This window comes from Botrytis sinoallii (assembly GCF_014898435.1).
Source record: "Botrytis sinoallii strain Bc 23 chromosome Unknown BSIN_003, whole genome shotgun sequence".
In the NCBI taxonomy this organism is placed as follows: domain Eukaryota; kingdom Fungi; phylum Ascomycota; class Leotiomycetes; order Helotiales; family Sclerotiniaceae; genus Botrytis; species Botrytis sinoallii.
The window spans coordinates 1,309,463-1,332,445 of record NW_024066030.1 but is presented as its reverse complement, the minus strand read 5'-3'; the positions used below and the strand labels follow the sequence as shown (position 1 = coordinate 1,332,445).

The 22,983-nt window shown below is 43.4% G+C and overlaps 9 protein-coding genes across 9 annotated transcripts; 5 read left to right on the top strand and 4 right to left on the bottom strand.

Annotated features, from left to right (window-relative positions):
• EAF02_002126 (uncharacterized protein) lies at positions 1–821 on the top strand (the record flags this gene model as incomplete). Its single annotated transcript, XM_038898174.1, has 2 exons — positions 1–541; positions 610–821. 2 exons carry the CDS (start codon positions 1–3, stop codon positions 819–821), a joined length of 753 nt encoding a protein of 250 aa, XP_038761866.1.
• Positions 822–1,931: 1,110 nt separating this feature from the next.
• EAF02_002125 (uncharacterized protein) lies at positions 1,932–2,744 on the bottom strand (the record flags this gene model as incomplete). The annotated part of the gene is made up of 1 exon (XM_038898173.1): positions 1,932–2,744. The coding sequence occupies one exon, from the start codon at positions 2,742–2,744 to the stop codon at positions 1,932–1,934; it is 813 nt and encodes a 270-aa protein (XP_038761865.1).
• Positions 2,745–3,980: 1,236 nt separating this feature from the next.
• On the bottom strand, positions 3,981–5,279 carry EAF02_002124 (uncharacterized protein). The gene is made up of 2 exons (XM_038898172.1): positions 4,792–5,279; positions 3,981–4,492 (listed from the first exon to the last, which is right to left on the bottom strand). Exons 1-2 carry the CDS (start codon positions 4,945–4,947, stop codon positions 4,301–4,303), a joined length of 348 nt encoding a protein of 115 aa, XP_038761864.1. The 5' UTR covers positions 4,948–5,279; the 3' UTR covers positions 3,981–4,300.
• A 907-nt stretch (positions 5,280–6,186) lies between these two features.
• Positions 6,187–9,216, bottom strand: EAF02_002123 (uncharacterized protein; the record flags this gene model as incomplete). The annotated part of the gene is made up of 1 exon (XM_038898171.1): positions 6,187–9,216. One exon carries the CDS (start codon positions 9,214–9,216, stop codon positions 6,187–6,189), a length of 3,030 nt encoding a protein of 1,009 aa, XP_038761863.1.
• A 3,281-nt stretch (positions 9,217–12,497) lies between these two features.
• Positions 12,498–14,004, top strand: EAF02_002122 (uncharacterized protein; the record flags this gene model as incomplete). The annotated part of the gene is made up of 6 exons (XM_038898170.1): positions 12,498–12,635; positions 12,684–12,780; positions 12,848–12,938; positions 13,014–13,088; positions 13,144–13,688; positions 13,751–14,004. 6 exons carry the CDS (start codon positions 12,498–12,500, stop codon positions 14,002–14,004), a joined length of 1,200 nt encoding a protein of 399 aa, XP_038761862.1.
• A 465-nt stretch (positions 14,005–14,469) lies between these two features.
• EAF02_002121 (uncharacterized protein) lies at positions 14,470–16,661 on the top strand (the record flags this gene model as incomplete). The annotated part of the gene is made up of 3 exons (XM_038898169.1): positions 14,470–14,944; positions 15,014–16,097; positions 16,172–16,661. The coding sequence occupies 3 exons, from the start codon at positions 14,470–14,472 to the stop codon at positions 16,659–16,661; spliced, it is 2,049 nt and encodes a 682-aa protein (XP_038761861.1).
• Positions 16,662–17,180: 519 nt separating this feature from the next.
• Positions 17,181–18,242, bottom strand: EAF02_002120 (uncharacterized protein; the record flags this gene model as incomplete). Its single annotated transcript, XM_038898168.1, has 4 exons — positions 17,181–17,595; positions 17,669–17,975; positions 18,032–18,155; positions 18,210–18,242. 4 exons carry the CDS (start codon positions 18,240–18,242, stop codon positions 17,181–17,183), a joined length of 879 nt encoding a protein of 292 aa, XP_038761860.1.
• Positions 18,243–18,549: 307 nt separating this feature from the next.
• Positions 18,550–19,437, top strand: EAF02_002119 (uncharacterized protein; the record flags this gene model as incomplete). Its single annotated transcript, XM_038898167.1, has 1 exon — positions 18,550–19,437. One exon carries the CDS (start codon positions 18,550–18,552, stop codon positions 19,435–19,437), a length of 888 nt encoding a protein of 295 aa, XP_038761859.1.
• Positions 19,438–20,415: 978 nt separating this feature from the next.
• On the top strand, positions 20,416–22,353 carry EAF02_002118 (uncharacterized protein; the record flags this gene model as incomplete). The annotated part of the gene is made up of 5 exons (XM_038898166.1): positions 20,416–20,586; positions 20,630–20,666; positions 20,722–20,945; positions 21,005–21,234; positions 21,287–22,353. 5 exons carry the CDS (start codon positions 20,416–20,418, stop codon positions 21,681–21,683), a joined length of 1,059 nt encoding a protein of 352 aa, XP_038761858.1. The 3' UTR covers positions 21,684–22,353.
• Between the last annotated feature and the right edge of the window lie 630 nt (positions 22,354–22,983).

Below are 22,983 nucleotides of genomic sequence, written 5' to 3'. Positions count from 1 at the left end.
ATGACTGGCAACCCAATCTATCATGATCAAGAGGGTACACAGTACTCCCCTATCGGTCACTACTTTCCTCCTGGTAGTGGGACACCACATCCTGCAAGATTTCGGTCCCGTTATTGGCTTCAAAATCCCAATCCTTGGAATGAGAGAACGATCGATGCAGCCCGTCAGAGCCCTCGTCGTAGACTCATAGAATTGGCAAAACACTCCAAGCTACGCTTGCCCCATGTTTATGTTCAGAAAGCAAATAGATTCAAAGCCTTTGGAGGTCATAACACGTCAGCTTCAGAATACAGGTTGGACGAGGGATCTTATTATAGACTTATGGATAGATTAGGGCTACATGCTAGCAATTATAATTCCGATATGTCCCCAAGGACATTACATAGACCCCATACAACAGTATCGATTTCAACTTCGCTGTCATCTCGAGCGTCAGCTTCGTCAACACAGCAAAATCAGTCTGCTTTTAATTACTCTCTTGGACGTTTGCGAAATGGCCCATCGCAACGCGAGCGATACCAAAATACTAGAAATGAAAATTGTAAGTCAATGCTCCCCATCAACCCCATAAAGTTTCGAATGCGTCCGGCATTAATTCCGTATTTCTAGATGAATCACCGAGCAACAACTTGCCCAACTGGCTGGCAACACTTCGCAATTGGATTCGTCTATACAGTGAACAATGTAGAAACATCAAGATGTGGAAAGGCTGCAAAATTCAGGAGATTTCGAATCCTGTCGCAGAAGACTTGCCATCTCCTGAAGCCGATTTGAACGATCCTCCTCTTCCCTATACCATCGCACTTCAGTGTACCGTATGATATAACATAGTTTCATATCTGTCGAATAGTCACCAGTCTTCATTAGCACAGTCGTTACACTGAATACTTCTTAAATGCTTTGTTCCTCATGTATTTTTCCTTCTGCATTCGTTTTAGTGTGCGCAATAGATCAGAATTTCGGCGTTGGATGTTGGATGTTGGAAGCGGTTATCAGAATAAAATGCAGTACAATCTCAAGATTATTTACCGTGCCATTTGCATTGCTCCTTGGAGCAGTTTGAAATCCAAAACTTTCCAAATGACTTTACCTGAATGTCACAAATTGCTCTTGGCTATTCGCAAGTTACAAGTACTGGTCTTCCATACATTCAATCGAATCCAGAACGTTTATCCTAATCCCGATGAATCCACCCTACACAGAAATACTTTCTTCATTCTGGTTCTCAAAGATCCACGGTTCGTCGCTCTCATTCGTCTTCAAAAGCCATATAACACGTAAATACATTAGATAATAATTAAGCAATCAATCATCTTCATGCCATGTTCGTGTATATATCATTCATCTGGTCTAAAATGGTAGTTGATTTGTATCATCTATATTTCCTGATAGACTCGATCGCAATTCCGGTTGGAATCTCTATGTAATTATTAGGTTGGTTCATAACATTAAAGCTTGTCTATATCAGAATATTATCCTCCTAAGCGCAATATCAGCCAAATAAAGGGGAAAGATCTAGTTTATGGTACGTCAGCTAGACAAGAATGCCTGCCGACTCTACAGAACAGCAAAACAAATAATCACTATCAAAATCACACCAAGGGACTCAACAGAAACCTTCAAAGAAGAAACAATAAACCACGCTTGTAAGCCTAACACCCTCTATAGCTTAGCAGATTCCAGACCATATCACCCATCCAACCGCGTTTTCCTAACGCCATCCTCCATCATCATATCTCCCGATCCCCCAAAACCCCCGGAAACCCCAACTTCGACTCCCTTCAAACAAGACTCCCCAGCATAACCTCATCACCATCCCTCAATCCCTCCTCAAACTCCAACCTATCTTCTTCTCCTATCTCTACCACCTCTTGGACAATTACCACGTCCCCTATCGCCTCCACTCCCATCCCAGCTACTATCCCATCCATTCACAACCATACCCCCATGTCCAATCCCATTCCTCCTGCATTCACATTTCCAATCGCAGAAAACCCAAATGGAACAGGTAGACCTGGTAGTTGCATTGGCGGTCCATAAGCTGGTCTATGACCGCGGAGATTTGACGTAGGAATTCGTGCACCTCTTGTGCGAGGGACGTAGGGTCCGAGTCGAGATAAGAGAGGGATGTAGTGGGATGTATGTCCTGTGTGAGGAATGTGGGGAGCGTGTGGACCGAATACACCGCCGACAAGAGGTTGAATGTGGTTCATTGGGTTATGGGGGGGTGGATGATGGGCTTGAGGATGATGAGCTTGCGGATGAAGAAAGGGATGAACATAATTGACAGGAGTTTGTTGATGCTGAGCCTGAGCTTGAGCAGTCATATGGTTGCTTGGAATATGTGGATGTTGAACTTGAGCCTGAGCTTGCATTCCAGATGCATTCACATGCTGAGAAGGTCCACCTCCATTTCCACTCCCATTCCGACTTCCACTTCCATGAGTCTGATTCCGACCCTGAATTACCCCCCTCACAGCACTCTGTCCCGAAGCCGCTCTCGCACTCCCACCATGTCCCGTCCTACCTCCCGAACTCGCCACAGCCCCTCCACTAGCATTAGCATTCTGCGCACTTCCCAATCGTGTTCCTCCCGTACCTCCTATACCTGCAGATCCATGAAGCACACCTTGACCTTGACCCAACGGAATCGGGATCGTGCGATTGCCACTCTGAACTGCGTATGCGGGCTGCGTGGGAGCATTGTAGAGATTGTGCGAGGGGGATGGGTTATGGATTGTCATTTTGATTTCCTGATGTAACTTCCTAAAGATTGAGGGTTTCGGGATTGTCAAGAGGGTTCTCCGAATGTGAAGGAGAGTTGAAAGTATTAAGAGGAGCGAATCGAGAGGTCTTTTATACCTCCATCTCCCTACCTTGTAGTAGTCTCGGTACGGTATGAGACTATGTGATTAGGGAAAGCGTATTCGTGATTAGGAATTACATGTAATATCGTGATGTGGTGAATACAGCCCCGTACTAAGCTTGGAATACATCGATTCATATTCTTGATATTGTGGTTCTTATTCATATGCAGGGTGCTGTGTATAGAATACGGCTGTACATAGCATCTACGCTTCGTCATAACCTAGGGCTAGCATGCCAACCTCTCTGGACAAGTGATTGTAATATCAAAACCGTATCGAGCTGCTGTAACTTCACTTGAATCCTCGTGAATGTTCTAATCCAAAAAACTTGGTGCCGGAACCAACTAGATTTACCTACCCATTCATGCCGCCCTCCCTTCCTCCAATGCATCCCCAAACGGATTTCACCTGCTATAAATTCACATTCAACTCACCCATCACTCATCATCCATCACCCATCATCCAACATATCTTCATCCCTCTTTCCACACCACCAAAAACAGAGAACACAAAATACAAACCCGAATAAAAAGTTCAGATACTCATCTCAATAACCAACAAAGAATCACAAAAGAGCTACCCAATATCACTCCACCCCCTGATTAAACGAGATCCACCCCTTCCCCTCCCATTCAACTCCAAGTAAATCATCCCTCCCTTTCTCCTTCTAAAAAGAACTACCAACCCATATACCTCTCTCTCCAATCAAGAGATAATCATAAAGTAAACATTGACATTGGCTATTACTATCCCACCCATCACAACACCTCTCCCAGCAAATCACCATCACCATCACCCTCACCCTCACCCTAACCCTTACATTCCTCCCTCCCCCATCCAAATTCTCAAATATTCAATCCACTCCACACCACAGTACCATTCTCAACAAGCTAAATAGCTAGTCATCACGAACTGTAAATTATCTACCTAGGATTCACAGCACGCCATTCTATTCGATTTCACCCCCCCTCTATTCATGTCCATCTAGTAGTAATCAGCTTGATCATCTCCCCTCTCCCGAACATTCTCATCCACCGGCTATTTTATTGTGTGTTGGTATAATGCAGCACAAAAGAGCGGATCTACTTGTTCGAAGGATAGAGGCTTTGAGTGATATTTATTACATATATTCTTGGCAAAGAAGTGAAGTTTGCTTTTCATTCTGATGTGTATGTGTATGTGTATTCATGAGAAATATCGAATCTCGCTTTCAATCCGTGCATAAGTATGTATGTGTAAACCTTCAAGATTTTAATACATCTCCAATCCCACCTCTCATATCCCTATCCCTAGCCCTGACCCTATCCCTCATACGCCAATCCTTCCAAAAGCGCCAACCAAACTCCAAACCAATACCAATTAAATAAGTTCCTCATCCGATCTCATTCTCGTCATCATCACCTGTCCTTCCCTCAACACAGCACCACAGCCCTCTAACCAAATTTCCTCGTTCCTCCCTTCTCGCCTCCATGGATTGTAGCCCCCGCATTTCCCTTCCCCTTGGTCTCTCCAGCATTCTTCCCATCCTTTCCCTTACTCTTCTTTCCTACTCCCAACAATTCCAGATGACCTGCTTTCGCACCGAGTGTCTTTTCCGTCATGGCTGTGAGACCTGCTGAATGTTTCTATGTATGGAAATTCAATTAGCTGAGATTCTTTCTAAATATCTTGTAAGATATGTTTCTCTCTTTTTCCCAATCTTCGTTGCATCTTTGAAGCAACAATCATTAGTGTAGAAATCAGACAGGTACTTAAACTCGTCAAAGAAGTCTCAACTCTTTCGAGGAGACCACTAGGAAAGCCATGCATATGTAAGTGAGTCATCATATTTCTCCTCTTCCCCCCTCTGTCTTCTCTTCCCCTCTCCCATCCTTTTCCCAACACAACCAAAGAACAATAAATACCAACAAAGAAGACAACTAACCTTTCTCAAAACCTCACTCCTCCTTAATCCATCCTTCTTCGCCTTAATAACCCTCTGTCCCTTCTTCGGTCCCAACGCCGCCTTTTTCCCCGCCCCATTCGCTCGGTTCCCGCCCGCCAATGCGCTCTTCGTCGATTTAAGTGCGCCTTGAACCATTTTGACTCTATTTCTTCCTCTCTCGTATATTCAACTCTTCAAGAGATCAGCCGGTGTGACGGACTGGGTGCGCCTCGATGTAGTATCAATGATGCTCTATCTCGATGAATTCGTTGATTCCGACCCGAGAGATTGATTTCGTTTCTCAGAATATAAGCATGCTATCAATTGACTATCAATACTGCATCCAATAAAATGAGCACAGTAATATGTAAGATTGTGTATGTGCAGTCAAGCTTCTTTGAATGTGTGGTTCAAAGTTTTATGTTGTTCATTTCCTCGAGCTCAGCTTTTCCGAAATAAATTTTAAAGAGGTGGAGAAACTATTTCGCGGAATGCGGCCGCTAGCTCTCATGCGCATGAGTGTTGTTAATTTTTCGCTTCAGATCTCATGACATTCACATTTCAAGCCCCAGTTTGATCAATAACTTTTGTATATTATATATATTCATTCCATTTCATAATCTAAGAGTTTTAATTTTGAGTCATACCATTTGCACATGCATCTCTTATCACGTAGCTCATTCAAATCTCTTCCAACCACAACTCGTTCGCTTTACCCGTCCATAGATTTTGATACCATGCCCGACCAATATCACCTAGCTCCAGCCAGCATGTAAAGACACCACCTCCATTTTTTATTGATAGCTGAACCTACCATAAACGCTAATAGATTTCTGAGTTCAAGAGATGCTTTCATCGTTAAAATAGAAGTAAAACAAAAGCAGACTATGAGCTTGAGCATAGATAGAAGAACTTGACTCAGAAGGTATCGAGTTGTAAAACAATGGAGTAAATCTTTTATCATCAGTCATCCAATCAAAGTAATTCGTCCTAAAGTATCCATCATCCATAACTTTGTCCATTCAATTGCCAATCAACTCATGAGAAAGAGATAACAGACGAAACATCCAAGCCTGCTTGATGCGACATCATTGAAAATGAAGATGGAAAGGAAACACATTGCAAAGAAGAACAAAAACGCAGCAGATACAGAATAGTACATGTAGAAAAGCAAAAGTAAAAGCTGGCAAAAAAAACGTCAAATCTTTCCTTCATAATACATGTGTTGGTCGTAGCTTTGTTGCTCTCATCCATATGTGGTGATAACCCCACATTATCCAAGAAATCGTCCAGGTGCGCCGGTATTTTCGTTCACCCAATTCTATCAAGTCATTCATTCGTTAATTCCACCGGGTATATCCATCCTCATACTGCATCGTCCACTTCTCTGCCTTTTCAAATCACATTTCGCGACTCTGTGCTTCGTGATTCCAAGACTTCATCAACCCCGTTTCTCAATCCCCGGGGTCCACTGATAGTGGCTCGCAACTTTGCATTTCTCTGCTCTCTTCGTCTTTCACTGAGTTTTTTCCCGAGTCCTTTTAAACCCACATATTCAATCCTTAAACCTAATCCAGGAATTGTGTGAATGCGACCACCATTTCCCTCTTTGAAGCCATGACCGAACTCTCCAGGCTTTGCTTCTCGAAGAACTCTTTGGTCTGCCTCTCGTCTTAATGTGTTATTACTTCTTTGCTTTACAACTCTTAAAGCATTGCCACTAGGAGACCTTCGCATTGTTTTTCGATCTAACGGGGCTTGATTGTAATCGTCATTACCATAAGATAACGGAAGAATCGCAAATGTACGTTTTAATTTCCCACTAAGGCCACGTTTTGCTATCACACGTCTATTTCCCGGGCTGTGATACTCAGGAAAATAATCTTCCTCGTCACCTGAATCGTTCTCATTGTCTTCTAGATCGTCCCAGAAATTGGCTGGTCTCCAAAATGGGTGTAACTTGCTATCATCAGCGGGCTGATCGAGAACTGATGGATAATGTGTGGAAGGATTTGCCTCTGGTTTTGAGGTTTGAGTTGAAATGTCCTTGCGACGACCACTCATTGAGAAAGTGCGTTTTATCAAACCAGTTTCTGGTATTACAACATCTGAATAACGTCGATTGGTAAAAGCACGACGAAGAGAGAAGTTACGTTTGAGTTTGTCTGACGATGACGGTCGATCGTCGTCATCTTCGTCCATTCGAGTATCGAAGTCAAACCCTAATTGTCGTTCTTCTGCTGCTCCAGGCGACATATCAGATGGAGTTGGAGGAATGAATTTGATCGCCGGTGGTTCAGGCGGGGCACGAGGATTTCGCAATGGTGAGACAACTCCATCCATTGTATGTAGATTTTGCGGGGGAGTTGTAGGGCCGTTATTAGCTTCACCATTCACCTCAACAGTTGGCTGTGTGATCAATCGTCTCAAAGTGGGAGGTGATGGCTCGGATTCCCTGTGAATCATTGTCCATGACTTGTTTTGATGTGGAACCATCGACACTGCCATAGCCTGCGAGATTTCAGCGGTTGTTGCTGCAGTACCTGCTGTTTCGTATGACGCTTGTGAAAATGGTGTAGCTTGTGTGGATCGCCGTGCATGAAATTGTCTTTCGTCAGGATGATCAATACTAAGTCGATTATGATCTATGCTTGAACGAGCATGCTGTGGCTCAATCTCTTTCTCCGAGACAATAGGTTTTGATGCTTCTGCTAGATCTATCTTCAAGGAATGTTTCTCTTGAATCATATTGTGAGCTTTGAGGCTCTCTGCGGTTAGTGAACCAGCCCTCGAAGTGTTTCGGCTCGTTGGAGCGGAAAGTGAAGACCTTCGAGTTGGGATACTTGGAGGATAATCGATAGTATGTACAGAATTGCTCGATCCTGCAGATTCTGACATGGTACGTTTATTGGTAGGTCGCATGATATCAAAATATCCGGGCTCATTTGTTCTCGAGGATTGTGACAAGGGAGCCGACTGTAGGGAATTACTCCTTTTAGTTTGTCGACTACTTGTTGAACGTAGAGATGGAGGTTTAGAGGACTTTGCCGAAGACATGCGATCTGGAATGACCACAACGGGTACTCCACCCTCGCGTATGATCTTTCTGCGCGATTTGTGACTCGAAGCGATGCTTGGGGTAGTATTTGATGCCAAACTTCCATTGTGTCTTTCAGGTATCCGTTCGGCTTTGTGCAATAATCGATGATGTTGTTCACTCGATTTCTCAGATGGTGTTGTGGATCTTATGGTTGATTCGGTTGAACTGAAATCCCTCAATCCAATCTGCTTTTTGGTATGGCGGAGGGTTCTCATACGCGAGGGAGGTACATCAACGACAAACGCTTCAACGACTGTGGATGTGGTTGAGTGACCAGACATGGTAGAAAATCGTCTTGTATCTGATAATGCTGGAGAATCTGTAGTTTCTTTTCGTACTCTAGGCCATGTGCCACCTTTTGACGTGGGTTCCACCCTATCTTTATCCAGCCGGTGGCTTTCGAAATCCTCCTGTAAAGGTAATCTTCGAACAATTTTCGTGACTTCTATCGGTGAAATCAAATTATCTTCCCCTACTTCGCCGTTTGCACCTTCTTCGTCAAAGCTGGTATTCCTATCTTTGCGCTTCCTGACTACTACATTCCTCATGAGATTATCATCCCATTCCCGTTCCACCTCGCTTACTTCTCCTTGAGAGGTACCCCATTCTCCATCAAAACCGCTAAATTCCTGCTGTAATAGTGATATTTCCTTAGCCTTTGGTGTTGCAGAACCCTCGTTGTCGGATTCTAGACCCAAGCCCAGCCCGATTTCTTTACGAGGAATTTGTAATACTTCTGCCTCAGATGGGTTTGCAGAGGGAATTCGTGGTCGAACTGTGGATGTTTCATCCTCGTCTGACGAATATAAAATTTCCCGCGCTGTTCGGAAGGAATCTGTTCGCGAAGAGGGATAACGCGAGCTTGCTAATGCTGGGCGGAATGCCAATGGTGGCATTGCGCGTGGAGGTGTGACATCGGGAGTGGGTGGACTTTTTTGAATGGTTGGCGTGGTCGGTTTTGATTCTACACTGGAATCTTTCACAGACTGGACCTCGGAACTCGGCGCGGGTATAACAAGAATACTGCTGGTGCCAGATGATTGTCGCGAATGCGCTGGTGGAGTTGGCGGAAGTAGGGGAGCGCCAATCCTTTTCGAAGTGTGCTTCAACATACGCGGATTTGGATTTTCGGAATTTTGTGACGGCGTTGATTCTGCTTCTGCACTTCTGTCGCGAGATTTGAATGTTTGTGATTGAGACGACAAATCGGAAGGACGGACTTCTCTTGGATGAGGTAAGATTTTATGCCTTTTTAATAAAGTTGTTCCAACACTTTGAGCGCTATTTGAAGCTTCAGAAGAGCTTCCCAGCTCCCGGGACGGCATCCTGAGCCAGTTCGTCGTCTGTGTGATGAGCATAAAGTTGAATAAAAATGGGGCCTCTTAAAAAGAAAATACTTTTGGGAAAACCCCGTGTTAATTTTCGAGTTTGTTCTTATTTCAGTAGATTATTGTTCTCGTAACGAGAAGTGCGGTAAGTTGCATAAAGATAGTCCTCGTGGTATCGGCTTCGTGCAGAATCGCAAGTTGGCAGAAGGCATAAATTATTAGGCTGGGTGGTGAGGGATGGGAATGGTGGTAGTGGTTGTTGTGGTTGCTGTGATGGTGGGTGGTGGTGGTGAATTATTGTGGTACACTTGGTTAAAAATGCGAAAAATGGCTGATTGAATGGAGAAAAAAAGGAAATTCGTAAAATCGTGTCGATCCAGTCTCGACTGAAGAGGATCAAAAGATGTGTAGATTTTTATTGGATATTGGTGATACACTTTGGGAGGAGGATTCGAATCAGCATAGATTGCAGGTTGCAAGTTGCGATTATGGGTTGCAGATGGTGCCCCACGAAGCGCTCTCTGATGGGAACAGCAAGCTCTCAATTCTCGAATCCAATTAAAACATTCAAACCCTCTGAGATGCTGAGGGCATTTGGGACTGATGGAAGTGAATATGTAATGGATTCGAGGGTAACAGTGTAATGTCGAAAAAGAAAAAGGAATGGAGTGGAGCGGAGTGGATAGCTGCGTGTGTGTTTAGGTACAGAAAAGTAAACGTTCGAATTGAATCAATGACAGATGGCAATGCGAGGAGCCTAACAAGAAGAGGATAAGAAGCAGAAATCGAAACAGTCAACGTTGTCCAATTCTAGATGGATGAATGGAGAAGTGGAGACGCGAAGTTGTGAGATATCATTCGTCAACTTTCTCCTGTTCCCAAGTTTTCTTATGTCGCCGTGTTATTGATTAGAAGTGTGAGTAGGTATCTCGAGTACTACCTTACCTTACCACCTTACCCAACACCCAGCATGTATGCGTACCCGGGTGGGGGATTCTAGTGCGTGCGTGCTGCACTGAGTGAGAGTGAGGTCTGAACGGTGGAATCCGGCCTGCCTGCCTGCCTGCCTGCCTGTCTGTACGAAGCAATGGTATTCTATTTTCCAAGTGTCAAAGCCAACGGCAGAAGTGATTCACTTCACTACATACTGGCTACAGCTAACAAGTACAGAGTACAGGTGTACATCAAGTGTTGGGTATAAGTAGGTCTGTACGACAACTTGGCCCTTTTCTTTTCTTCTCTTCCAGGTTCTTGCCATACAATCTAATATGGTGATACTTCCTTTTTGAATCATTACAAGCCGTCATTCTTTAATTCAACGAATCAAATTATCAAAATGCCATACGGAAACCCTCATTATTCATTATTTCCAAAGGAAGAACAAGGACGATATCCCCTCGTGCATTCATCTGCAACCAACCACCAATTCTAGATTGACGAATAGGATCTTTAAAGATCCATCATGCATATTGATGCAAAGGATTCGATTTATGTGATAGGAAGGGATTTGACGGCTGAACAAGAATTTTTTTACGAAGCTCTTTCTCTGACTTCCCTACGCATTGCATCATGTCTCCCGACGGAAGCGTCACGCTCAAACCTATTCGGGAGAAGGAGGAGGAACAAAAGGAAAAGGAAATTAAGATGGCTGGTATCAAAGTTTTCCGATTCATTAATGTTGAACCTTCTTTGCCTGGGCTATATATACTTGGGAGTATACACAGGGTAGAATTAACATACCTTTACCCCTCGCTTGTAATTGATTCGTTGGCCTTCTAGCCCGCTTCCAAGGAAGTATAAAAATCCCCCCTTCAGATGAACGATGATCGATCTGTTCACTACCTGGGCTGATAAGCTCACCAAGATTTTAACCAATCTGGTCGATTATATCTTCATCTCCATTCACAAAAACATTTCATTAAATTGCTTTACACAATTCCATCCATGAAAAAGAGAAGGGGGGGAAGGAATGGTTGCCTCCATATCTATTTGGGTCAGAGGGTTCCATTGTCCAGCTGGACAGACAGACAAACAATCGGACAGCCAGACAGACAGCGCCGTTGAGGTGCAGAAAAGTTCAAACATGGTTCCCTTTGACTTGAGCCAAAAGGACCGGCCCAGAAACGGAGTCAGCCGCAGAAACTCGCGTACCGAGTGCACCACGTGTATTATTAGCCTAGGAGTCAACGTCCACGGAGGAGTACGATGTACGTCGTACGTCACTTGGATTACTTGATAACTTGATGCTGCTTTTGATAACTTCATGATCTTGCATTCCCTCATTTGTCAGTCCAATTCTCATAATTTGAACGCTTCCACGATACTTGTATTATTAATCGTCCACCTAGTGGTTGACGACTGCTCGTCTTGTTTCGCACTCCGGTTCTCCTTTCAGAATCTTTTGCCATATGGATAACTACAGTATTCTGTCAATTGTGTAAACGATTGATTAGGTAATGTAAGGTTATTCATCGATTTCGTTCCTCAATAGAACGTGAAAATATATCACGAGGCGCACATATGCAATTCCTGTCGATAGGTATTTCAAGGAAATGCAGGCGCATAGGTATTGGACCTATCATTTCACTTGGTGCCTCAGGCCTTTTACCCCAACCCAAATGCCGCTTTCTGGGGATTTTCTTACCCCTCCTCGTGATAAAGCTCCAACTTTCTTATCATCTCTATCTATTACCTCACTACAATAATCCGATAACACGGATTTATCTACCTGGGTACTTTGAAACTGAATGTTGTGATCTTCATGATCTATATACATTCTTTCCACATCGAATGAGCTTTATCCAATGAAACAAGAATTCATTCTGTTATTCACCGCATCATAATCTATGATGGACTTCCTATCACAGTTACACCAAAACCGTTTATCTTTGCATCATGCAGATTTCCACGGGAACCATCTTCTAGATTCTGCATACTCTTCATCCAACCATCATTTGCTCTGGCTGGCCGCTGGCGCCGGTTTACATAACGAGAATATCAAAGCATTATCCATCAGCTCTGATTTCATTATTCACGATTGCTATCATGTATGTTGCCGGCCAGATAACCATTATGCGATTTATCAGCATTCTTCTATCGACCATTGAGGGGATAAGGCCATACATAGGCATCAGACCAATTGGTCTAAGATAATTGATGTGTTGATCTACAAGGCATTGGAGTTTTGCCAGCGCAGAACGTCTATAAAAACTCTCGAGAACCTCTGAATCTCCTATATTCATCTCATTCTTATCGATTGTGAAATTTTATCATTCATAATGTTGACCAACATCCTCACCGTTGCCGCATTATGTGCAAGTGCACTGGCGCACGGCGACCATGAAAACCAAGTTCCAATTGCTGGACCACACAAATCCCTTTGGTACAACACTTTACCGGGAGACGGAGGAACTCAAGTATGTTTAATGGGAGGCAATCTCTGAGAGTTAGCTAATAAAAATCAGGCCGATTCGGTGTTTTCGGGCATCTCAACGTTTGGCAGATTGCCATATTCTCCATGCCTAGCAACAGATGATGTGAAATATGACATTGCGTTCATTGGTATGTCTTGAATCTTTGCGAAATTTCAATGTCTCGAGAAATCGTATGCATATTGATTTGCTTGCAGGAGCTCCATTTGACACCGGAACCTCGTACCGACCGGGAGCTCGATTCGGTCCATCAGGAATTAGGCAAGGCTCAAGACGTTTGAATCTATAGTACGTATACCTTTGAGATGGTTGCTAGTATAAATCTCTAGATGTGCGTAGGCTTACATGTTTGCTTCTACCTAGTGGAGGATACAATGTTCCTCTAGCCACCAACCCTTTTGATAGTTGGGCAACAGTAATTGACTGTGGAGATATCCTGTCACATCGTATGTCCATCTATTCACCAACTACTATAATCATGTCATTAAAACAGATTTCATCTTAGCTACGATAATTCATGGGCCCTCCATCAAATCGAAGAAGGCCATAACTCCATTCTCTCGCGTGCCCCCGCAACCGATGCCAAGAAACTCGGACCTGCCAAAAATGGTAAAACTCTTCCAAGGGTTATTACCTTAGGAGGAGATCATACCATTACTCTCCCTCTTCTTCGCTCTATCAACCGTGCCTATGGTCCTGTTTCCGTCATTCACTTCGACTCCCATCTTGATACCTGGAAACCAAAAGTATTTGGTGGAAGTCCATCGAAAGTTGCTTCCATCAATCACGGTACTTACTTCTACCATGCTGCACAAGAGGGTTTGCTTGCAAATGATACAAACATCCATGCGGGTATCAGGACTACTCTGAGTGGTCCTAGCGACTATGAGAATGATGGGTATTGCGGTTTCGAAATTGTTGAAGCGAGAGAAATCGACACAATTGGCATGGATGGTATCATCAAGAAAATCCGAGAGCGTGTAGGACTCGATAGACCTGTTTACCTGTCTATTGATATCGATACCCTTGATCCTGCCTGTAAGTCTGTCTATCAATCATTGGCTCTTGTCCTACAAAACATTATGCTAACCTCCTCGAAGTTGCTCCTGCAACAGGAACTCCAGAAACAGGAGGATGGTCTACTAGAGAACTCAGAACCATTTTAAGAGGATTGGAGGGTATCAACTTGATTGCCGCGGATATTGTCGAAGTAGCCCCAGCTTATGATACGAATGCGGAACATACCACTATGGCAGCGGCAGATGCACTCTATGAAGTACTTAGTTTAATGGTCAAGAAGGGGCCTTTGAGTATGATGATGGATAAGGTTATAGAGGACAAGGTCGAGATTTGAGGGATTAATTCATCACAGTTCCAATGCTATATTGGCTAGTCTCTATTGTCAGGCCAAATGTGCTAGGAGGTATCTGCAGAGAGGTTTCAGAATGGGCACTTTCATGTGGGTTTAAATCAAGCATCATCAATTGAAGAGAAGAGAAACATGAAAATTATATCACATGATTACGATAAGAGCCGGGAGCTCTACTGGTTCTGAAGCTGAAATCGTTGCGTAAATGAATGACTTCGTGACATTTTGAACCTGAATCTATAATTATCTATTTTGAATCAGGTATATATATTTCTACCTACACAGTCGCGAGAATTACTACGTCATCGAGTAGTCGCGTTAACGATAAGATAAGACATTATGTCATCGGCGTCAATCGATAACCCTAGATGCTCGACGACAGAAACATTCAAGTGGTAAACAAATGCGACAACACTTTCCCCTCAATTCTCGCAAATCTTATCAATAATTATGGCTCCTTGGTCATCAAAATCAGAGTCGTCTCAAGACCATGAGCATGATCTTAGTACAATGTTGGAAATAGAGGAACGTGTTGATCTGACACTTCTCATCGCCAATATTACAGAGGTCATGCAAAAGCAAATCAGTGATACTTTTGATGCCTCGATTACCACAGGAGAAGCCCCAAGCAAAGCCTTGGAAGTTGGAGATAAGAATCCCAATACTGATGATAGCCAATCGAATGAAGAATCCGAAGAAGAGGAGAAAGCTCGGAATCTGAGAGAAAAGAGGGAAAAAGAATTATCGGCTCCTAAAATGTTGGACCTGAAGCGTGATGCTCTGAAATTTTTCCAGGAATGGCAAGAAAGTGTGATATCGAGGATTGGATCGGTTGTCAATAACCCCAAAGAAGTCACGGAAGATCAGAAGAAGAAGGCCAACGCAAATGCTACCCCTGATGCAGATTCAAAAACAAAGGTTGTTAGTATGTACTTCTAATAATTGCTTGGAGCTTCTACCTACTTTGAGGGAAATTAGTCATTAACTTTTATAGAACAAACTACCAATGTTGTGGAGGCAGATGCGGCTTTAGTAGAGCTTTACCCACCGACGTCTACTGCTCTTTATTCGTTACAGGAAGAGAAAAGAGTAATGCTCCTACACGCTATGCTGTTACTGCTTCTCTCATTGGAGCACTACACAGCGCATTCTCGTATTCTCTTACTCCATATAGCCTCGTCTCTTCATCTTCCCCTTCACACCCTCTCCGAAACAGAAGTGAAAGTTGCACAGGGACTTCTAGAAGCCGCCAAGAAAATGTCCGGCAATGAAGAAACCCAAAAGAGAAGCGAAGAGAACAAGGTAGCTCGAAGATGGAAAGTCGGTCTCGCTGGTGTTGCAGGCGCCGCCATAGTCGGAGTCACAGGTGGTCTTGCAGCTCCACTCGTCGCAGGCGCTCTAGGCACTGTAATGGGAGGACTAGGTCTTGGTGCAACGACAGCTGCAGGCTTGCTGGGAGCTCTAGCGGAAAGCGGAGCTATTGTTGGAAGTCTTTTTGGTGCTTATGGTGCTAGTATGACGGGAAAGATGATGGATTCGTACGCGAAAGAGGTTTCGGATTTTGCGTTTCTGCCGCTTAGGGGATCACTACATCAAAAATCTGTCAAGGAATTGGCGGCAAAGGATCGGAGATTAAGGGTTACAATAGGTGTGAGTGGATGGCTGACCCAGAAAGAAGATGTTATCACACCATGGCGGGTACTCGGACACCAAAGCGAGGTATTCGCACTGCGATACGAACTCGAAGCCCTATCCAAGCTCGGGACATCATTAGAATCGGTGGTCAAAAGCGCAGCTTGGTCTCTGGCCAAGAAAGAAATCATCGCTCGCACCATCTTCGCGAGTTTGATGACCGCTCTATGGCCCCTCGGTCTATTAAAAATCTCCAAAGTCGTCGATAATCCATTCTCCGTTGCGAAAAATCGCGCTGATAAGGCAGGCTTAGTCCTTGCGGATGCACTTATCAATAAAGCGCAGGGAGAGAGACCCGTTACTTTGATTGGATATAGTTTGGGAGCTAGACTAATCTATTCATGTTTGATGAGTCTAGCTGAACGTCGAGCATTTGGTTTAGTCGAGTAAGTTATCCCCTCTCCCCTTTCTATCTCACAAGCATCCTCTACAACAATATAGCTACTAACCCCCCAAAAAGATCCGCAGTCCTAATCGGCGCTCCCGCTCCCTCCGATGCAGCCGCATGGCGCGCCATGCGTAGCGTCGTCTCAGGACGTCTCGTAAACGTCTATTCCGAAAACGACTACATCCTCGCTTTCCTCTACCGTACCAGTAGCATCCAATTTGGGGTTGCGGGTCTGCAACCCGCGCAAGATGTTAAGGGGATTGAGAATGTAAATGTGAGTGAAATGGTCAGTGGACACTTGAGGTATCAGTATCTCGTCGGCACGATTTTGGAAAAGATTGGGTGGGAGGATATTGATGTGGAGGAGGTGGCGAAGGAGGAGGAGACGTTGGAGTTGTTGGATGAGAGGGAGAAGAGGGAGGATGAGGAAATGGAGAGGAAGGGGAGTGGGGAGGGGGAAGCAGATTTAGAGGACGAGGCGAGGAAATTGGAGAGTGAAGTGAGTAGGAAGAATGAGGAGATGAAGATGCAGGAGGATGTGGAGAAGTTACATGTTAATTGATGGGAGACAGGTTCGAGAGGTTAGATCCATGATGGGTGAGATTTGGAACATCTCTTCATTTTCATCTTTATGATTAGCGTTTTGAATTGTTCGTTTGATTACATTATTCATATGCTCCTAATCGATGTTTAGAAAGCACACATGTAGAATAATTTCATGATTAATTCCTTGACAACACTTCACTTCAGTTCACCCCATTAGATTTACAGTTTACACATCTTATTCTCCTTCTATCCTTTACTCTTGCAAAATTTATATCATATTTTAATTCATCAAGATATACCAGGGAAATGGTTCACCGGAAGACATGACATTAGTCAAAACTTTATTATGCCTCAAGCACTGACCTAAAAATTGGGTTCAAATAATTGTATACAGACTAATCACTTTCGTATAAATATTTGTTTAGCCAAAGCTTAAGACCATGACAATATATTTCTCCGCAGCTAACTCAAAAGATATCACCCAAAACCCAAACGCCAAACGACAAGAGCTAACTCTAATTGGACAAAGTTTTGATCATGAGAAATCATCACCCTTCTCCTCAATAGCACCCTTGATTTTCAACAAAATTGTCGTCTTCCACTTGTCCAACTTGCTCATTTGATCATACTGGAAAAGTTTGTCGGCGAATTGTTCTTGATCGCCTGCATCAACAGCCTCGGCGAGGTCAATTAATAATTGATGTTCCCTTGTGCTTGGGAATGTTGGATCCATGTCTCTGTACTTTTCGAAAGCTCGCCCGGTGGCCACTGTATCGCCGACAGCTAGATGACACAGACCGGCCTTAAGGAAATAATCCTTCACCGACCATTTCATGAGATTGTTCGAGACGGAGGATGCTGCTACTTTCTCGAAATGCTCGATGGCTTTATAATAGTCGCCATCGAGAGCGGCAATATCGGCGACCTTGAGATAAAGTTTATTGGCCAATCTGTGGATATATCAGTACATCTTCATAACTAATACCAATAGCATTGGTGTCAATAATGGAGGTCAAAACTCACGCCTCAGCATTGTCGGCCTCGAACCAACTGGCAGCTAATTCATAACTTTCAATTGCCTTCTTCATATCTCCAATCTCCATCTCATATACTTCTGCTAAATTCTGCTTGTGCGTGGCAGCTCTTCTGAAGTTTCCTTTCGATGTATAATGGTTGATCGCAACGTCTAAGCATCGAACCGCATCTAGTGGTTCCCCCTTTTTGTATACCTTGAAGGCTTCTGTGAGCGTGTTGGCAGCATCATCCGGTTCGTTCAATTTGTTGGTTTGAATATCGGCAGCGCGCTCGAAGGCTTGTCCGGCTTCCTTGTCTGTAAAACGGGTATCAGTATAAATGTAAAGGTTCAAAGACTTGGGAAAGTGTTACTTTGCTTTTGCATGCGGAACGCATTCGCAGCTTGGTTATATAATTCAGCAGCATTTTCCCATTTCTCCTGTCGTCCACCGAAAAGACTGAAACCACCAGAAGCACCTGCAACTGCTTTATCTGCCTTGGGGAAATGTCAATATGAAGCTTATCGAGTAGCAGATGGTGGGGTTGGTACCTTTTGCATAAGAGTGCGAGGATCTTGTGCCATGATTGCGATTTTGTGTTGTATTCTTTTGTGCAATATATGTCTCAGGCAAAATATTATCAATTAATGAGTTTGATCAAGAGTTGTAAGTATTAATGAGTTGTTAGAGTTTAACATGTGTTCGTGGTTTTGAAGACAACTCTTGCAAGGGTTGTTTGTTTCTAGTCCTTACGCTCTGACATAGCCTTGCCCCGCCTATGAATCACACTAGCGTACTTCTGGGGAACGCATGGGAACATTTTATCAAATTCACAATGTAAACAATCAATGATCTTCATGGAACACAACGTTGTCACCTAATTGATCATAAATGTCGAAATCTATATGTTTACAATGTCGCGCATCGCTGCGGCACTCCTTTCCTACCACAAAACTCAGATACGCCCAAATCTCCCTTCCTCGAACATACAGTACTTCAGAAGCCCCCCGGGAGACATCTGCAGCAGGTGGAAGCTCATTACCTAAATCAGGAAGCAGCACAGGTCGTTTTGTGCCTCGGAGTGTAAGGCTTCACGGAAGTAAGATAACGACACCTCTGACTCCCAAGCCGGAAGATCAACAGGTCCCAGTCCGCCGAGTATATGCTCGAATAAACGTGGATCTTTCTCACCAACAGACAAACATCGATGAGCTCCTATCAAAACCAACTTGGTCCGTTCGGTCTCTTCTACCATCTCCAAATGAGAAGCCTGCCGAAGAAATTACAGTCAAACAACTTCATCACTTATGTCGACTCTCCGCACTTCCTCTTCCCAAAACACCTGAAGAAGAAAAGAAATTACTAGATACACTACATTTACAATTGCATTTCTTGAGGGATATTCAGAAGGTCAATACAGAGGGCATTGAGCCCCTAAGAAGTATTAGGGATGAGACGTTGGAGGCAGAAGCGCTTGAGTCAATTGGATTGCAAACTAAGGAAATCCAAGAAGCGTTAAAGAAAGAGGAATATAAAGGAAGAAACAAAAGACCGAGAAGGCAGCCAGGGATTGCGATAGATACACAAGGTGCAGAAGAGTGGGATGTGACTGGAACTGCGACTGAAAAGGTCGAATTCGGAGGCGGGAAGTATTTCATTGTGAAAAGTGGAAAGGAAATAACGGAAAAGAAAGTGGAGGGGGACAACCAATCGAAAACAGCAGCAGAAGTTCTTTCCGATACAGGAACAGAGAAGCTTGAAAGACTTGGTGGTAATTGATGGAAATATGTTGAAGATGATTTTAGAATTGATACCCCATTTTTGCGGCGCCACAGCATTCAGGAAAGTCACCCTGTAGACTATTGTCATTTTGTTCCATGCAGATATCTCCATGGCGGTTGCAATGAGTACTCCTGGAATATTGGAAGCATGGTCCGCAAAACTGCAATCTTGAGAACACTGCGAGTTGATATTTTCTCCTCAGTCAACCCGAATATTCAATTAATCAACAGCGAACAGGTTGAAATAAGGCAAAAACACAAATTTAGCAAATAAAAGGTATCCCGCTTTCAGGATAGTGATGGCTATGCCTGTCAGATGTAGATCATCACTACACCACAACTTATCCTTTGAGGTAGATCCGGGGTAAAAATTCCAACTCCAAGCATCAGGAATCTTTGGGAATGGTATCAAGCAAATTTTTTGAACATATAAACTGGCTCAACATCTGATACTAGTGGAGATGTAGGTGCAAATCGGTTTCTGCTTCATTCTGAAGGCGTCAGCTGTGAGGAGCCGCACTATTTAATTGCTTTCATATTATAATGGTCCACTTTTCACAGAGCCGAGTACAACTTCTTCATATGAGGGGCAACCCTATCACATTCAGCCCAGTAGAAGAAATTCAGTATACACAAATCATTTTGCCAGACTCGTGGACCGATAGTTCACTAGTAATCTTTTGCCTACCAAATAGTCGTAGTCGGCTATTCGTGGGGGCCAGTTATGAATTCGGCTATGTAGAACTGCAGTGCTACCCAACTCGCGTACACAGCCTCTTATTTCATGGGCAAGGCAAAATCAATCCAAAGAAGCAATAGTTTATAAGAAGCATTTACTTTCCGAGTATGGCATACTCGTTGAGCTTCATATCCTTTATGACCATTTGAATTATCTTTTCGCTTTTTAGTACTCTCATCTGCCCTCGACATCCTCCCAGATAGCACAAGCTTCGACTATACATTTATACCAGAAATTATGAATGCATCTGTTGCACATCCATCACTGGACAATGCTCAAATTGCCAATATAGTAGCATGTAGTGTGGTATATGGACTGGTCATTATGTGTACCATAATATCGATATATAACAAGGCTCGCAGAAAGGTACTATATGTTATCGATGACGGGCTTATGATTCTTGCAGTAGTAAGTCTACGTCAAATCACTAAGGACGTTGCTAATATAGTAGATTTCGCTGACTGGTGAACTCGTGGGGTATCTTTACAGTACTGTGGAAATCGCTTGAATTGATAATTTGCATAAACGCTGACTAGTTCATAGGTATCAAGCTTGGGTTTGGGAAGCATATGGAAACTCTTAGTGTGACTTCCATCGATACTATCTACAAGGTCTTCTATATCTTGGAGATTCTTTACATGTTCACCGTTGTTGCCGCGAAGATTTCCCTGTCGATGATGATCTACCGCATATTTCACGTGCACCGTTCGATCAGGACAATATCCATGATCTTAATTGTTTTCACAGTGTGCTATTTAGTAGTTGCTGTTAGTACCATCCACTCAACTGTCGACAATTCATCCAGAAGCTAATGAGGTAGTCATAGCTCGGGATTACCATCTTTCAATGCATTCCTGTTGAAAAGGCGTGGAGTTATCCGTCGTCTAACACACCAGGGTCCTGTTTGAATCTCAAAGCTATTTATCTTGGTATTGCTATACCGAATATCGGAACGGATTTCATTTTAACTCTCTTACCAATTTGCTGTGTCGTGGGACTTACCATAACGAATGGAGCGAAACTCAGAATATGCCTGATGTTTTCGGTGGGAAGCATGTAAGATATCCCACATTTGAACTTGTGGTAGTTCGCTGACACCGACTTAAAGTGTCACTATTAGTTCTATACTACGTCTCTGGGCACTGATAGACTTATACTATAACCCCCAAGATTTCACATACATTGGGCCTCGCCCACAACTGTGGAGTTTCATTGAGACAGGGATGGGTATTGCGATATCAACCGGATCTCCACTCCTAATGCAGCTTGGAGGTAGATTAAAAAAGTTCCAGAAATCATCACTGGGCCGGCGCAGGAATTTTACTAGCAACAGAACAGCACGCGAGGATACAAAACTAGGCCGACCAGAATCAATGAGTTTACCAGTGATGGCAAAGTCTCGCAAATTAGACCGATACAACATTGAAAACTCAGACCAACAAGTATGGCCGATGAAACTATATATCTCCGGAAGTTTAACATCTCGGAGTGCAATAGAAATATGAGTATAGCAGGAAGTGTAGCAGGATACACTGGAACCGTAGCACTGGATTGGACATGATAGGATGAATACCTGACAGGAACGAAGAATCGGAACGAGACGCAAGCTATGAGAGTGACAGGCAAACTAGTGAATCTTCCTTTACAAAAGAGATAAGACAGTGGGAAAATGCCAATCAAGTAGTTACACGTACAAAGGCTACATGATGCATCTCTTTTTTCTTATGCCTAAAGTCACCTGCGGGTATTCATTTCCAATTACTGTGTTTTTCATCTACTCTTCACTTCAAAGATGCCACAATTCGGTAAAGGAATAAATCAAGTCGACATCAGCACACACATAACATACCAACCCTGTTGAGTGAACAGCTAGTCAAAAGACCATTTGCAGAATCAATACGCTTTGTTATAAATGATAATATTGGAAGCTGCCGCTAGGGTACAATACCAAGATAATACTTTGCTGAGCCAAAACGTCGATCTAGCTGTTTCTCCTTAGCTTGGATGCAAACCATGCTTGTCATACCTATTGAATTTTGGGTTGGATGCTGACACAATATCAAAAACTTTGACAGGTAAGGATTACTATACTTTTAAGAATATTTCTTGAATATCTCGAACGAAAAATACATGATGCAGTATTTGTGGGTGTAGGGTTGAGAGAAACAGTCAGCTTTCAAAGATGCTGAAGTGGGTACACGTAGCCTCATGGCATCGCACTTACCTCGCTGCTGTCGTTGCATTTCAACCCATGAACTAGGAAGCTGCTTTTCTGGGTCTCTTGATATTTCGGAGAATGTACAGCCTGAGCCTTCTGATGAAGACTTATCATTTATTCAATCTAGATATCCACCGCATAGTCGTCGCTCATGAGTGAGCATCCTAGAATCAAAAAGCCGAAAAAATTACAAGCTCCATTGTAGGAAAACTCGACATTCCAGCTTTTGCCTATCGCCATGGTGCCGAGAAGGCACGACGATAAGATCAGAAGTTTATCGTTTTAGAGAAGCCAAGAGTAGGTGAGGTCAAGTTTCGGAGAATAAGAAAATTGTATTTATTTTTACCACCTTTGGAAGTAAACAGTATCAAGAGGCAAATTACGTGTTCACATCTTCCACTTACCCATTTCATCTGTACTGCTCAGATATTGAATCTGGCTGAAAAAGAAATCCTTCAATTTCCTTAACGCGGTGATCATGAGTCTTTCCATGTAGCTATTGACCGGGAACCGCCACTTCACACCTTCGACACGGCAACAGTAGCGATGCAGACTTTAACTCTGCATATTGACCATATGATGACTTA

Excerpts from the sequence above, each read along its gene's own strand:
- EAF02_002124 (XM_038898172.1), bottom strand. The coding sequence starts at position 4,947 with ATGGTTCAAGGCGCACTTAAATCGACGAAGAGCGCATTGGCGGGCGGG. Across the intron at positions 4,493-4,791 it reads GGAGTGAGGTTTTGAGAAAG|AAACATTCAGCAGGTCTCAC; the intron begins GTTAGTTGTCTT and ends TTCCATACATAG.